The 16,933-nt window shown below is 44.6% G+C and overlaps 1 protein-coding gene across 1 annotated transcript; it reads right to left on the bottom strand.

Moving 5' to 3' along the window:
- Positions 1–10,286: 10,286 nt before the first annotated feature.
- On the bottom strand, positions 10,287–11,599 carry LOC101782062. The gene is made up of 3 exons (XM_004974310.2): positions 11,289–11,599; positions 10,768–10,975; positions 10,287–10,546 (listed from the first exon to the last, which is right to left on the bottom strand). The coding sequence occupies exons 1-3, from the start codon at positions 11,567–11,569 to the stop codon at positions 10,517–10,519; spliced, it is 519 nt and encodes a 172-aa protein (XP_004974367.1). The 5' UTR covers positions 11,570–11,599; the 3' UTR covers positions 10,287–10,516.
- Between the last annotated feature and the right edge of the window lie 5,334 nt (positions 11,600–16,933).

Genomic DNA, 16,933 nt, shown 5'->3' with positions numbered 1-16,933 from the left:
AAAAGTAGACATGATGCATACCATGTCCACCTGCACATGGTGTGATCTAAAGTACAGCAGACAGACATTGCCAGTTCCAGCTTCAAGAAAACATGTCAGGTGAAACGCATTGTCAACTCCACACAAGTTGACAGGAACAATCAGTGACCACAAAAGAGATAAAAAGAAACTGACACATAGCTAGGATGAAGGTGTTAAGCGATATTCCAACAAAAAGGGTTTGAGATGCCAAGTACCAGCAACACCCACACCACATCTATTTCAGGGACATGTACGAGCCCCAGGAGGAATGCCAGATCCTCAAGCTAGTCCATGAACACGCCATAAAGGTCGGGATGGTAAGACGAATCACGGGTCAGTAATCATCATCGCTGTCATCTCTCATTAGCATGCGCATACCCTTGAGGAACATCCGATGTTCTGGGCCAAGCTCGGACTCGTACACACCGTCGAGATAGCGGAGAGGATCACAGTAATCATCATACTCTTCCGAGTCCAGAATATAGTGAAATCTCGAGCTCCTCAAGCAGCTGAGGAAACTTTATTATCTCCTCTTCAAATTTGAAGATATCCTGACAACAAATGAGGCAGAGACTCGTCAGAGATGGTGCCCTGCAAAGATAGTACTACTACATTAGTAACCAACAAATATTCATTTGAAAACGAATACTACCTCCATCCTTAAATATACGACGTTTAGGATAAACTATATGTGATGTTTAAGATAAACTAGTTAGCTAAAAAATGAACTAATTTGTTTGTCATAAACGTTATATATATTTAAGAATGGAGGGAGTACATGCAAATCAAGAATATTTTTTCTCTTCTCTCTCCCGTCTCAGATCCAGATCCGGGACGAGGCTAGTCCGCTGCGGCCGCGGTGCCCTGCCCGCTGGGGCCGCCGAGTCCAGCCTGCGGCTGCGACCTCCAAAGCCCGGCCACGGACGCCCCGACAAATGCGTCAGAGAAGAAGTGCTCCGAGTAGTGGGGTCACGCGGCGCCGCCATACGGCAGTCGCGCTGCCCGAGATCCAAGAGCGCAGCGCGGGCTAGGCTGCGGCCCTCAACGGCGTTAACCGACCGCGGTGGGCGGCCTCCGCCGCGGGGCGCGGCGGTGGGCGACGCTGGGGAGCACGACCACCAGCCGCGGTGACGGACGTCCGCGCCGCGCGGACACGCGTTCTTGGCGGCGACGCGGTGGCGCGGCGGCACGGCGCGTCATTCGGATCTGACTGCGGCCTCGGCCGGCGAAGCGGCGCGCGGGGGCACATGGGCCGGCCTACCGCAGATCCGACAGTGGTGCGGCACAAGGTCGGCACCGCGCACAGTCCGACGGCGGCTGCGGCGCAGCCCGACGGTGGCAGCGACGCAGCTGGACGGCGAGGCAGCCAAGGCCGCCCGGCGCGGCACGGAAACGGGCACCCACGCCAGCGCATGGCGCTGCACGACGACGCGCGGCGTAGCCAGACGGCTCGACCGTTGCTAGACGGACGGGCAGGGTGGCGCGCGTCCGCCGGCTACACGCGGGAGCGCTAGCACGGGGCGCTGCCGCCGACGCTCGTCTCGCCGCGAGCAGCAGCTCTGCCCGTGGCCTTTTTCTTTTTTCTTTCTTGCTTCTTCATTTTCCTTTGATTTTTTTGCTTTCTATTTTATTTTATTTTATTTCTATTTTTTCTCTGGTTCTAAGCTAACAAAATAATTCTAAAACCAGTTTAACTTACCAACATTTTGAAAACATGATTCTGTTGTAAAACAAATTGGACATAAAAGTGTATCACCATATACATCACGTGTAGATATCTCGTGAACTCATAGATTTTTTTCTTAAGCAGTGTTGCCAAGTACAAGTTCCATTTTAGACTTGAAATCATTGAAAAAATGATCGCTCATCATTGAGAAAAACTTTGTACATATAGTGTACATAGGTAAAAGTTAAGAAGTGCAGCTGGTATACCTTGGTTAGAACGTGTGTAGTACACATCGTGTACGCGCATAAACAAGACATTAAACAATTTTAAAATGGATAACTCATGTAACATATGTATTTTTTAAAATTTTAAAAAAGTTCTCACGCATGTACGGAATCATCACATGTTGTCAAAAAGGCTGTCCACTTGAATGTAAAAAATCTGTACACATGCATATAAAGGTGCACCTTTTGTCCTTTTGCATCGGTACCTAATAACTCTGTATGTCCCATCAAATTGTGTAGGGACTATACCGCTGGTACAGATACGTTTGAGAAAAAAAAATCAAATACAACCCAATACATATGAATGTGACAAAAGGGCATGAGGAATGATGCGAAATTAGTGGTCCGGATGCTGCCAGCTACATGAAAGCATTTTCGGAGCAAAGTTGCTTGACTATTGCTTGTTTGACACTACAGAGCATACCAACGCTGCCAAAAAAGCTTGAGGACAAGACTATGCTACAGATGAGTCACTATCGTCTACCAAGATTATATATGGAGGAAAGTTATGAAAGATTAAGGATTGTGGTCCTAGGTGTGCTTCAAGATTCGGACCAGTAATTGTGCCCCTGGGATTATGTCCCATCCAAATACACCTTTATGAGTCATGGTGGGGCTGTCGGCTTCAAACCCGGGGTGGCACGGCACGGCATCCCGGGCCGCCGGCTGCCAACGTGGTGCAGCACAACGGCGTGGTGGCACGGCGAGGCTGTCGAAGCTGGCTCCAGGGGCGCACTGACGCCGAAGCCACCGGATCCGAGCCCATGCAAGGCTTGCGACGTCAGATCATAGGGGTGTGGTCCATGACCTAGGCCGCCAGCGCAGGACCGTGTGGCGGAACCGTCCAACTTAAACTGGTTTAAATGCGCCTAATCGTTGCCGACGCAGCAATTATCTGAAACGCACTTAAAACAGTATAAGTCCGGTCGTCCGTCGAGTGTCCTTAGGACTCCTCGAAGATCCACGTCGTGTCTCATAGCCATACATCAGGATTGTATCCGCGATGGGATAGCATCAATAAATATTACATTTTTACATACATACACGAGGTACGAGTTAATACAAGACATAGTTTGAAGCAAACTTAACAGTGCAGGTTAGACAGAAGTTCTAGGAGTTTAAACACAAACGGTTTGGGTGGAGATGAGCATTTAAGATTGCTTCTAAGGGTATTGTGAGACTCATAACAATACCCTAGGGTTTCGGGGCTTCCTCCTCGGTGGACTCCTGCGGAGCTTCTGAAAATAGCCACAAGGGATAACCCTGAGTACGAGGTACTCAGCAAGGCTTACCCAACTAACCAATATAATAGTTTCTCTTGGAAGTACATGATATCTTTTTCGGTGTACTTGGCTGATACATTTTTGCCAAAAAGCTTACCAAAAGTGAGACCTTAGCTTTATATTTTATTTGGGTTAGGTCTTTACCTAACCATTCTAGGTGATGATAAAAGATTATTTGCAACAACAAGGTATTAAGTCATACACCAAACATTCTTAGAAAGATATGGCATTCATGAATTTATGCTACGATGCTCAACAGTGATCAAGTGCATTCATAACCGAGAATTGCGGCGATCCGGATCAAATTACATCCTGCAGGAGAGTACGCTGATCACCAGCTATATACGACTGTCCAGGTTGTACGTAACGACTTTTCGATTAGCAAAACCAATGATTGGGAATAAGACTACCCGGACCCAGGGACGCACCCCCACATGGGACCCCATGTCTGGCCCGATCACCATGTGAGTTTCAGGCTACGCCCCTGCCAATCTCCAGCACGTCAAGCGCGGGTACGAAGTATTCCCGATCAGAGGGTTTACTAACCTACTGGGCTTTACTGGTCCCATACCCAGTAAGTGATCAGATGTCTTTCACTTGATCAAAGGTTAAGACAACGAATCGGGCCTTAACCAGATTAATCTAGCAGACAGAACTACATCCTTAGCTTCTGTCCGCTTCTTAATTTCCAAGTCATCTTTCCATAATTAACATGCATGACTCAAAATTTACCTTAAGGTTTGGTAAAGTAAGTATTTAAGCAACTAAGCCATTCTAGACTTGGGTTATCTACTAAAGGTTTAAACAAGTGGCAAAGATGTCCTTAAAATAAGGTATGATCATGCACAAGAATGGGTTTCAAGCAACTCCTAGACTTAGTGCATACATATAGCATATAACCGATAATGGACACATGAAATATTGACTCCAAAATAATAGGTATAATGCACCAGGGCTTGCCTTGTTCGCTAAAAAAGTTAGCACTGTCCGAAGGGTTGGCCTCGTAGGGGACCAATTCAAAGACTTCCTCAAATTCCGGAGATCCTTCTGAATACTCCGAGAAATCTCCTTCTGGTGCTTCGGTGTCTATAACACAACATATGCAGGGGTTAGGAATGCAAATTTTTGAATACAAGACTATACAACTTTCCTTCATGATAGAGTTGCAAGCCAACAAGGACTATACAATTTATCATGATAAAGTTGCAAGCCAACACACGAAAACCCGAAAAGATTAACCCGACAATTTTATTTCCTTAACTAACCTTACTTAGGGCTTTTTCTTTTATTTAGAAAATGTTATAATTATTTTCTAGCTTTAAAACCTAATTTCCTATGAGTTAATACTAATTTGTGATTATGAAAATGTTATTCCATATTTTATGCATTTAATAAAGATTAAGTATTTATTTAAATACCTTTAAAAGAAAGGCATTAAATAAATACCCAAATTTTTATTATTTTTCTATGGTATACAAATTTTAATGCATAAAGGAAAATAAAACAAGCCTAACAAAATTGGTTTCACTAATTTTGGACACTCCTAGAAATTTCTGTGATTTAAATGGTGAGATTCGGATTTAAACTAATTATTCTATAAAGGAAATCTAATTTTTCCCGAAAAATACCCCCGACAACTTTTCTCACGCGACCCTACTCTACCCCCTCTCTGTTACGCTGGGCCCATGGCGTGGACCCACCCCTTCCTCCTGTTCACCTTACCCGCCGGCCCCTTTTCTCCTTGGTCGGGCCCTACTGGGCCGATTTCCTTTTCTTTTTCTTTTTTCCAACCCGCGACGGCCCGATGGCCCATCTCTCCTTCCCTTCTTTACTCGCGAGGCCGGCCTGCTGGACCCCTGGGCCTCCGGCCTCTTTCTCCAACGGCCGACCGCACCAGCTCCTTGGGCCTCCGGAACGCTGGCCCAACTGACGCTCGCGCCCGACCGGCCTGCCTCCTTTTCTCCCCCGCCTCCTCTAACTTGCGGGCCCGCAGCACCAGTATCTTCTTCCTCCTCCCACCAAAAACCGGCATGACAGGGGGCGACGCGGCTCGCCGGCCGGCGCCCTACCGACGACGGGGCTAGGTCGGGGAAGCATCCCTATGCCCTAGCGCACCCGTGCGCGGCGACACCTTCCCGGGAGATGGCCGGAGCCACTCCCTCCACGGCGGCGGGCGGCGGCGCCTACGGCCGGTCGTGGCTAAGCACGACAACAGCTTAGCTTACCCCGATGACTCCTTCTACGGCTTCCTAGCACCCCAAGGACCCGCCTACGACTACCCAAGAAGAAAGAGAACAAGAGGAAGGAGATGCTCACCGTGAGCAGGAGGTGCGGCGACGGCGGACAGAAACGATGGCGGTGTAGGGTATTCCGGCAAGGATGTTGGACAACAACTCGACTGGGGTGTAGCTGGGGTGTCTGTGGAGGAGTGGGCGAGAGGAATCGACGGGAGGTAAAGCGTGGCAGTGGAATTTGGCCGGCGGCGGTGGCTTGGACAGAAGGGCGGCGACGGTAAAAAGAATGGCGGTAAACGGGCGGCGCGGGAGCGGTAGATATACAAAGGTTTTACCGACGCATGAACGACACCGTGGCCTACCTATGGACTCGCGTGGCAAGGAGGTGGCGTAGCTGCCGCGCTGGCGGGCGACCGAGAGCGCCGGCGGCGTCACGTCAAGCTCGACTTTGTCACCCGTCCTCCCTTTCTTCTTTCATCAGAAACTTCAGAGCCTTTTCACGGTCGATTTTCAATCCGATGGCTCCACGGTCCTTTAAGCAATGTTGTAGATAAACTTGAACTCTCCAAGTTTTATTTTTGCTCTGACCCGAGATAAACATCCTAGCATAGTGAAATTTTGAATTTTCCTTTCTTCTTTAACTGAATTTCTCTGAACTCAAAGTTTAGTTCGTCAGTTACATGACAGGGTCATTTACCTCACTTTGTAAATGATTTCAGTGATCCAAATCCTTTCCTTGTAGTCCAACTTATTCCCATTTGTGTTCTACAACCTTCAAGGATTCTATTTTGCCCATAAACACTTACACCTTTTGATCTACATTTCTCTGAAATCAGCTCCAAACTCGGCCACATATTGCTGTTTTCAGACTTAGTCGAATTCAGTAGTGCAGTCTACCGTGACAAGGTGCTGACTTTGAGCTTTGATTTGAATTTGTTCCCTTTACTGTTCCTTATCAACAACACCCAAATCTATTTGTCCAAAGTCCATACTTCATCACTGTGTAGTTGTCTTGGTCCACTTATTTGAAAAATTCAACAGAAATTAATTTCAAAAATGAACTCTGTGCTGTTTTTCTGAAATTGCTGTTGTCGGACGGGGAACAGTAACTTTGGTTTTCAATTTCTTTCTTTGATTTTTTTTGAGGTATTTAGGACCAAATCTTGTCCCAAATCTTGATCTTTAAGTTCTAATCACCATTACACCTCCATTCCATATTTTTGCCGAATTGTTCTGAATTTCGAATTCAAAATTCAAATTTCGGTCAAATTTGACCCGAATTTGATTTTTAGCCAATTACTTCTCCTTTTCTTCATGAATTACTTCTATTTCTTCAGAGCTACTTTGGTGACTAAAAATGGCAGGTTTTACAGACCGTTGCCGCGACGTGGGGCTGGGCCACTAGAAGCGGGGCAGCGAGCACGGGTTCCGCGGCCGCCTGTCCCTCCCGCGGCTGGTGCCACGCGAGGCCAATGCCACGGGGTCGTTGGTCGCCGGTCGCAGGTACGGTGGTGCGGCGTAGCGCCCGCGTCATGGCCGATGGCCTGGGCGCAAACCCCTTCGTGGTACGCCGTCCATGCAGTGCTTCTTGGCGTCCTCACCCCGAGTAGCGTGCCACATGCGCGCCGGACGATGCTGCTGCTCGCCGCGGGGTGACTGAGCGGTTCGCATGCCACCAACGCCCGTTGTCCCTTGCCATGGGACACTGCTTCTCCTCGTGGCCTAGGGACCTTGGGGCGAGGGTCGCGGACCCAGTTGTCCCTTGCCACGGGACGCTGCTTCTCATCGTGGCCTAGGGACCTTGGGGCGAGGGTCACGGACCCAGTTGTCCGTTGCCACGGGACGCTGCTTCTCCTCGTGGCCTAGGGACCTTGAGGCGAGGGTCACGGACCCAGCTACCACGTAGGGAGCTACGGTGAGGTGCGACAGCAGCTCGTGGGGTCACAGCCGCGGCAAGCTCTCGTGCGGGGGCGGCGGGGCCGTCAGCAAGCCCCGTGCATCGAGCTGCTCAGGAGTTGCGATGGTGGGGTCAGGGGCTCCAGCTTGGGGCGGCTAGCTCCTCTTGTTTTTTATATAATTTAGTTGCCCGTGCGTTTTTTTGATTTGGCTGCATTAATGATCTAATTTTTTTGTCTTTTTTATGGTACATGCTATGTGATTTTTGTCTTTTTTATGGTACATGCGACGTGAATATTTTCTTTTTGCATATCTTTTATATGTTCACTAATGTTCATCATGTGTTCATCTGCGGTCTGTTAGATGTTAATGCTATGTTCATCAGCGTGTTTATCTGTTCTACCATATGCATTCATCAATTATGTGTTATTTTGCTGTTCATTAGATGTGTCATCTAATGTACATTAGATATTTATGCTTGTCATGTATTAACTATGCTAAAGATTACGAGTACACTAGCAAAAAATCATGTCGATGGTGTACTTAGCTAAAAAGTCGTGGTGTACAACTATTGTTCCATAAATATGATGTTTTAGAGCGTGTGCAGTACCCATAGTACCTATAGTGTACATGCGAAAGTATCAGGGTACATCTGTTGTACTGAACTTAATAGTAAGATAGATTAAGAAAAAAACAAATGTGAAATGGTAACTTTTCAAAATTTGAACCCGGTGTAAAGGTGCAGCCTATGTGCATGTGGGCAGTAAAGTCAAAATAGCACTAGGCTTTTTGCACAACCCGATGTCCTTTTGCAGAGTTTGATGTGCCTTTATAGCATATATAGGATAAGATTATACGTGATCCAAGTCAGATCACTGATCAGAATTGAATCGTCCATGGCTTCCAGGTACCTAACAACATTCTCCTATCACCCTATCATGCGACGTCCAACATGCACCTGTCACCTATTGAAGATTTGAAAAAATTTACTTTAGAGTAAAAGGTACCTTAGAATAAAGGACACATGCGGCACACATTCACAATAACCAATATGGCACACACATTGTCATGATGAACGAGTGTGATACACACAATTTGTAGTATATACAAGTTAAGCAAATGTGACACACATTTTGAAAATGACTTCCATGCGTCATATATAGGCTACAATAACCAACATAAGCAGTTATTAGAAGGCATTAAATCATTATTACTTATCATGTCATAAAGATGAACCGTAGGCCTAAAGATGGACCATACTCACATGTTAGCAACTTGTATTGAAATCTCAAGAACTTTTTTTATAATTGAAAAAAGTTTGAGATAAAAAATGCTTGTAACGCCTTTTAGGAGTCATAGGCAACGAATCTCTGGTGATGGACTCAATCACTACTTCTCCTTGTTTGTTCAAGTCGGCACACATGCAGAGCTACATGCATGTGCCGCATCTCAGCGGCTTGAAGTTCAACGTGAAGAGCGAGGTGCTCGACTATTGAATCTCTAACGCGACGGTGTGTTCCAAAGCAGTGTAAGAGACGCTTGAGGGCAAAAGAGCACGCTACACCCGAGTCATTATCTGTTGTCGATCACCCCTATCATTACACGTGACGTGCGCTATCCTGTGTTTTCAAATAGTGATTTGCAGAGATTTAATTTAGATTAAAAGAAAAATAGTAGAACCAAGATCTTTATTTTATGTGATAGGGAACTGTACGTGTGACATACCTAGAGATATCCTCCCAACCTGTTCTCAAATCGGCAGGGAGTTCCTATGAATTGCGATACTATTTGCACACACTAACTTCCTATTGCCAACACAAGGCATATAGCATTGGAAATCCGTCACATAAAGGAGTGTCATACGGAAAATACCATTCTAGAAGAGAGTATCAACCACGCAATTAGTCTTTACACTTCTCCCTTGAAGGTTCCACCTGTGCTTCACTGATTTGATGGTAAACTCCCGAAGGTATTTAGCTCTAATTATCTCTTGCCAAATCCAATCCACTCTTTGAAATCTCCACAACCGTTTACAAAGCACGTTGATATTGAGTTTTCATATGTTTTGCCCCCATAGTGCCCCGTATTTCCATAATTTTGTTAATTTAGATCTCAATCCAAGATAGATATCTCCATATTACCCTTGGCATGGTATAGTCTTGCGTATAACGGTTATTATTTCCCTACCCCAATGTTTACCCTAGTGTTTTCTTGTTAAATCCGTGATAGAATGTTGCAATTATTGCTTAATTGTGGAAATAAATTCATAACCCTGGAATAGACCTAGTTAAATTGTACAATGTTATTCCATGTGCTTTCAAGCTAAATTTCTAAGTAATACTAGAATCATTTGAAGTACATGACAGCCATTCTGGCGTCATCACCAGGGTAACTATTGGCGGGAGTTATGAAATTTAAGAGCAGTCTATTTATATTAAATTAAGAATGGCCTTAGTAGCTTTTTCCTGTTATGTCTGTATTTGGGTGCATATAGGTACTACTGGAGAAACAATGTTTAGTACCGGTCGGGAACCCCCTTTACTACCGGTTTCCTAGGACAATGCATGACTAGGCTAGACCATCCATTTTTAGAGTTGCGTAACTTGTAGCTTGCCGGAAACCGATGCCTTCACTATGGCAACTGTAAGCGCCAGTTATGAACGACCACCGAAGACTAGTTTTGCTACATGTGTTTTAGAACCGGGTGTGGTACATTGGGTATCACTGCCACACTCGCAGCCCTGGTACCGGAAATAAAAGTGATTTTTCTGGTGGTATTATTCCTTCACAAGATAGCAAGGCTACAGTTGCTAGATGTTTGAGTCACACAAAAATTCTCGAACCATGAAGAGAATGCCCAAAAAAAAATTACTAAAACATATTTTCACAAAAAATGGCACATTTATTGATGATAGGATCTTTTGCGACAAGGAGAACATGACATAAAAAGGTACGAAGAATTGCATGCAATGCTCTCTGGAATACAACTGAGTGGTTGGTAAGTCACAATACATAGGCGGATAATTTATTTAGGATGAAGCAAAAAATAGATCGTAGATCTAGTAGTCATCTCGTCTCAACACACACAAACATGCGAAGGATGGTCTCAATGTATGTCCGAAGTGCAATGTCTCAAGGGAATTTGACAATATCACCCAGAATCTGCATAAAATTTATGAATGTGGTCATTCATCATTTGTGAGTATTGTTTCCATCACATATTCACATTCATGGAGATGAATTCATCTATTCACTAAAACTACTTCTATGTACACTGCAGTGGTAAGGTATGTATAGATGTTTGCTGTCCTATTTAATTTTATCCAAAATATAAAGAGAAAATTTCAATACTAGCAACAGATAAAAATGTATCTGGCACTTACCGGAAAGGTTTCCTTTAAATTTGAAGTGTAGTATGCAAATATGCATATTTCAAAGGTCCTGCTGGCACCGTCTTCTTGGATTATTTTGTAATTTATAATACCTCGTGCCATTGTAAGGTCTCTTGTACCCCCTATAACACTCCACTGGCCTGGTCCATTAACCTTCCCCCCATGAAGGCCCATCACCTTAAGTGTTGATCCAGCGAGGCTATTTTGTTGACAGAATCAGAATATGCATGCATAATTTAAAAGGTCAGGAGTAGCAGTGTAGGGCTTGACAGTTGCATCACCAAGTTCTAGTCCAAAACAGAGTTTGGGACAAGGTCCCAGTAAAAGATTGAAAACTTTGTCCATACAAAACATTTAAAGTACCTAGTTCAAAAAAATGGAGATGGTATATGTCGAAGCTATGTTTAAAACCCCAAAACATCTTTTTGAAGAAAGCCACATAATATGATAAACATACACTTGTGTAAGTACCACAACACAAGCAATTCTGTAGCCAAAAAAGGATTCTTTACCTTCCACTCTCGAACACAAAATCCATTATGGTTACCCAGAAATTCTGGGCTGGGTTGGCATGGGTCGTGAGGCCCTCTGCATGCCCGATGGTATTCCCAGCAGGCCCATCCTTTATGACCCAATTAATGACGACTGTATCAGTTCCCACAGTCCTTTGGTCCGTGGCAGGTGTCTGTTTTATGTATAGGGTGGTTTGCAGCGTCTTATCATCCAGCGCGCGTACTGCAGAGATGGAAAAGGCAAGCAATGAAAGCACGGCTACTGCATAATAGGAGGCCATGGCTAGCTAGGATCGTAGGGTATCTATTTCCTTACTGCCTTATCGTATTTGAAGTGTGACAGAAGGGGGGTTGTATTTATAGATGGAGCTACCCTAGTCCATAGATGTATCTAGCAGTAGACAGTGTCAACGTCCTAGACAACTTGTATTCTGAATTATAATAAGTGGTTAATCACATCTGGGATACATACATATGGTACTTTGCTCAGAACTTCATACTAGCATTATGTGCTTCTTAACTCAGGTTGACAGACAAACCATGTGATCTGGTAATGTGTAGCAGGACTAGATAGTCATTAATGGAACTTCTGGTACCTTTGCCAGTTAATGGGTAGAGGACGAATAATTAACAATGTGCTTATCCTGGATCCAGAAAGATACATATGAGACGATATTGCATGTGCTACCCTGCGTACTTATTGGAGCCCTAAATTATATGTAGACGAATCAGAGGAACAACCCTCACTTGACTCACATATCATTGGTAGAGAAGAGACCTTCCATCCAGCGTTTTTAGTCCCGATCGTCTTTGAACCCGGGACTAAAGGGCCCTTAGTCCTAGGTCAAGTGGCCACTACTGACGGCCACCGACGACGGGTATCAACCGGGACTAAAGAGACCCTTTAGTCCCGGTTGTAATGGCTAGTGGGATGGAGGAATCTGGTGAGGCGTTTAGTCCCGGTTGAAAACACCAGCCGGGACTAAAGGCCCCCATTAGTCTAGGTTGAAATTACCAACCGGGACTAAAGAATGTCTCGCTTCACCAATCGGGGCCGTCCCCCCCTCTCTATCCACCTTATTCTCTCCCCTCCCTTATCTCGCGCAGGCAGTCTTTCTCTTCTTCCTTATTTCCCTGCTCCTCCTCTCCCTTTTCTTCCAGGCGAAGCAGGCGGGCGGGCGGCCACGGGTGGCCGGCGCGGGCGTGTGGCCACGGGCAAGCCGGCGTGGGCGGCCGGCCGGCGCGGGCTGGCCCAATTTTTTATTTTTCTGGAACCTTTGTAGTCCCGGTTAGTAACACCAACCGGGACAAAAGACGGTCTTTAGTCCCAGGTGAAATACCCGGGACTAAAGAGGGGGGCCTTTAGTCTCTACAATTAGTCCTGGTTGGATTTTCGAGACCTATGCGTCTCTCCAACCGGGACTAATGCTCACTTTTCCACCCATGTATTATTGGAAGAGATTTTGGTAAAGTCAAATGCAAATCATTCATAATTCAGGTATCATGTTATCGCTTCCTACTCCCTCCGTCCCAAATTGTAGATTAGAGCATAGCAAAAGTTATGATCCCAGAAATGCCAAAACGATCTAAAATTTATTAGGATGGAGGGAGTAAGTGATTACTTGATCGGATCAAAGGGACAAATTATAATTTATTATGACTCAATGTTTTGTTTCTTTACTCTTGTAAACTGTACCAAACATGTGATCCAACGTGCAATTCCACACATATTGTCGGCAGATCTTTCTCCTTAGTCAACTCAAATCCTTGGTTATTTTTGCTTCATAATTGTTTATGATGGTTATTATTTCTCAATAGTTATTGATTCAGAAATGACTACTTGATGGGATCGGAGAGAAAAATATATAGTTTATGACTCAATGCAAACAGTACCAAACATGTGATCCAACTTGTAATTGTTCACGTATTGCTGGCAGATCTTTCTCCAGAGTCAACTAGAATCCTTGCTATTATTGCTTCATAATTACGTGTGGATCCCTAGGAAGTCCAGGAATGGTCACCAAGTCAGTGACGTCACCAGAACTTGGCTAGAGACTAACACTACTGGAAAACTCAGCATTCGTCCCGAGGTTTAGTACCGGTTGGTATTTGACCTGGTACGTACCGGGACTAACGGTTAGTTCCCCAGTAGCGTCCCGTGACCCCCTTTAGTACTGGGTGCAGGCTTCATCCGGTACTAAAGGTCACCTATTAGTACTAATTCGCAGCCTTTAGTACCGTACGAAGCCTCCATCCGATACTAACTTCCCTCCTATAAATCATGCGTCTTCTTCCTCCTGCTCCTAGCCATTTCCTCCAGCTCGATATTTTTTGGCACTATATTCAATATGGCAGATCACCCCCATACGGAAACAACCCATGGTCTTGGTCAATGTGGATTGGATTAGCCTTGGAATACACTCAGCAGAAAATGCTACTTCTGGTGAAAGGGGCTCTTGACTAGTAGTTACAGCAGCTAAGCAGCATCCAGCAGGCCTAGTTTTGACTCAATGTTGCAAAGAACTAAATGGGTCTAGAATAAAAAAGATATATAAAAAGTAGGTTGGGGCTTCCCTACTGATTTCGATAAAAAAATGGTACTTTCGAATCGACTTGCCATATGAAAGAGGGTGCCATTGCGAACGTCAACAAGTTAAAGTGTCTTATTTGTCCCTGTAACTAGACTTGCAATATGTTTAGGTGGGTCAGATAAGAAAGAAGGAACTGGGTATTCTCTATCGAAACATGCTAGTCATTGCAAAACTATGAGGTCTAAACCCTAAAAGTGGAAGCACTGAGGATTATTGTAATTTTTCTAACTCCATATAAAATCCATGGTTTGAATTCTCTACTGTTACCTTTACAAGGTACGAACGAATTATAGGATTGTTCTGGTGGTGGCAAGTGCCTTCCAATTCAGGATGACAATAAGTACAATGGCCTACGTTACTTGCCGAGCCGCAATTTTCCATGGCATCGTCAAGATCATGGCAAAGTAGTGGTGAGGTGCCATCGCTTCGTCTACACCAGTGTTGGCGCTTGTTAATGACAGCTTTTTACCCATGTTTATCTTCAACAATGACATGAATTTAATACCTAAACTAATGATCGTACCTAATATTCGGACCGTTTTCACATATTTGGAGGACATTCTATTTTCACAGGAATTGGACAATAATGGAGCATAATTGGATAAAGCCCTGAAGAATGAGAATACAAAATAATTATTACTATAGATGCTCCGTAATACTTCTGCTATACATAAATATCATTATCATAATCATCATGGTGGCACAGATTTTTTTCTCAAAACATTACCTAGCAGTAGACAGTGTCAACGTCCTAAACAACTTGTATTCTGAATTATAATAAGTGGTTAATCAGATCTGGGATACATATGGTACTTTGCTCAGAACTTCAACCTAGCATTATGTGCTTCTTAACTCAGGTTGACAGACAAACCATGTGATCTAGTAAAGTGTAGCAGGACTAGATAGTCATTAATGGAACTTCTGGAACCTTTGCCAGTTAATGGGTAGAGGACGAATAATTAACAATGTGCTTATCCTGGATCCAGAAAGATACATATGAGACGATATTGCATGTGCTACCCTGCGTACTTATTGGAGCCCTAAATTATATGTAGACGAATCAGGGCAACAACCCCCACTTGACTCACATATCATTGGTAGAGAAGAGACCTGTCATCCAGCGTTTTTAGTCCCGATTGTCTTTGAACCCAGGACTAAAGGGCCCTTAGTTCTGGGTCAAGTGGCCACCACTGACGGCCACCAACGACGGGAGCTTTAGTTCTGGTTGGTAATATCAACTAGGACTAAAGAGACCCTTTAGTCCCGGTTGTAATAGTTAGTGGGATGGGGGAATCTGGTGAGGCGATTAGTCCCGGTTGAAAACACCAGCCGGGACTAAAGGCCCCCATTAGTCCCTGTTGGAATTACCAACCGGGACTAAAAAATGCCTCGCTTCACCAATCATGGCCATCCCCCCTCTCTCTCCACCTTCTCTCCCCTCCCTTATCTCGCGCAGGTAGTCTTTCTCTTCTTCCTTATTTCTCTGCTCCTCCTCTCCCTTTTCTTCCAGGTGAAGCAGGCGGGCGTGTGGCCGCGGGCAAGCCGGCGTGGGCGGGCGGGTGGCACGGGTTGGCCCAATTTTTATTTTTTCTGGAACCTTTGTAGTCCCGGTTAGTAACACCAACCGGGACAAAAGACGGTCTTTAGTCCCAGGTGAAATACCCAGGACTAAAGAGGGCCTTTAGTCTCTACTGATTAGTCCTGGTTGGATTTTCGAGACCTATGCATCTCTCCAATCGGGACTAATGCTCACTTTTCCACCCATGTATTATTGGAAGAGATTTTGGTAAAGTCAAATGCAAATCATTCATAATTCAGGTATCATGTTATCGCTTCCTACTCCCTCCATCCCAAATTGTAGGTCGTTTTGGCATAGTATCATAACTTTTTCTATGCACTAGATTAATGCATAGCAAAAGTTATGATACTAGAAATGCTAAAACGACCTACAATTTAGTGCATAGCAAAAGTTATGATCCTAGAAATGCCAAACGACCTACAATTTATTAGGATGGAGGGAGTAAGTGATTACTTGATCGGATCAAAGGGACAAATTATAATTTATTATGACTCAATGTTTTGTTTCTTTACTCTTGTAAACTGTACCAAACATGTGATCCAACGTGCAATTCCACACATATTGTCGGCAGATCTTTCTCCTTAGTCAACTCAAATCCTTGGTTATTTTTGCTTCATAATTGTTTATGATGGTTATTATTTCTCAATAGTTATTGATTCAGAAATGATTACTTGATGGGATCGGAGAGAAAAATATATAGTTTATGACTCAATGCAAACAGTACCTAACATGTGATCCAACTTGTAATTGTTCACGTATTGCTGGCAGATCTTTCTCCAGAGTCAACTTGAATCCTTGCTATTATTGCTTCATAATTACGTGTGGATCCCTAGGAAGTTGAGGAATGGTCACCAAGTCAGTGACGTCACGAGGACTTGGCTAGAGACTAACACTACTGGAAAACTAAGCATTCGTCCCGAGGCTTAGTACCGGTTGGTTTTTGACCTGGTACGTACCGGGACTAACGGTTAGTTCCCCAGTAGCGCCCCGTGACCCACTTTAGTACTGGGTGCAGGCTTCATCCGGTACTAAAGGTCACCTATTAGTACTAATTCGCAGCCTTTAGTACCGTATGAAGCCTCAACCCGGTACTAACTTCCCTCCTATAAATCATGCGTCTTCTTCCTCCTACCCCTAGCCATTTCCTCCAGCTCGATCTTTTTTGGCACTATATTCAATATGGCAGATCACCCCCTTACGGAAACAACCCATGGTCTTGGTCATTGTGGATTGGATTAGCCTTGGAATACACTCAGCAGAAAATGCTACTTCTGGTGAAAGGGGTTCTTGACTAGTAGTTACAGCAGCTAAGCAGCATCCAGCAGGCCTAATTTTCACTCAATGTTGCAGAGAACTAAATGGGTCTAGAATAGAAAAGATATATAAAAAGTAGGTTGGGGCTTCCCTACTGATTTTGATAAAAAAAATGGTACTTTCGAGTGGACTTGCCATATGAAAGTGTGGCGGAACCGCCC

The sequence above is a fragment of the Setaria italica genome, chromosome VI (genome assembly GCF_000263155.2).
Source record: "Setaria italica strain Yugu1 chromosome VI, Setaria_italica_v2.0, whole genome shotgun sequence".
Classification (NCBI taxonomy): Eukaryota; Viridiplantae; Streptophyta; class Magnoliopsida; order Poales; family Poaceae; genus Setaria; species Setaria italica.
Note: the sequence above shows the minus strand (reverse complement) of the source record. Positions and strands in the feature narration are given on the sequence as shown.

Excerpts from the sequence above, each read along its gene's own strand:
- LOC101782062 (XM_004974310.2), bottom strand. The coding sequence starts at position 11,569 with ATGGCCTCCTATTATGCAGTAGCCGTGCTTTCATTGCTTGCCTTTTCC. Across the intron at positions 10,976-11,288 it reads TTTGTGTTCGAGAGTGGAAG|CCTCGCTGGATCAACACTTA; the intron begins GTAAAGAATCCT and ends TCAACAAAATAG. Across the intron at positions 10,547-10,767 it reads ATTTAAAGGAAACCTTTCCG|ATTCTGGGTGATATTGTCAA; the intron begins GTAAGTGCCAGA and ends AATTTTATGCAG.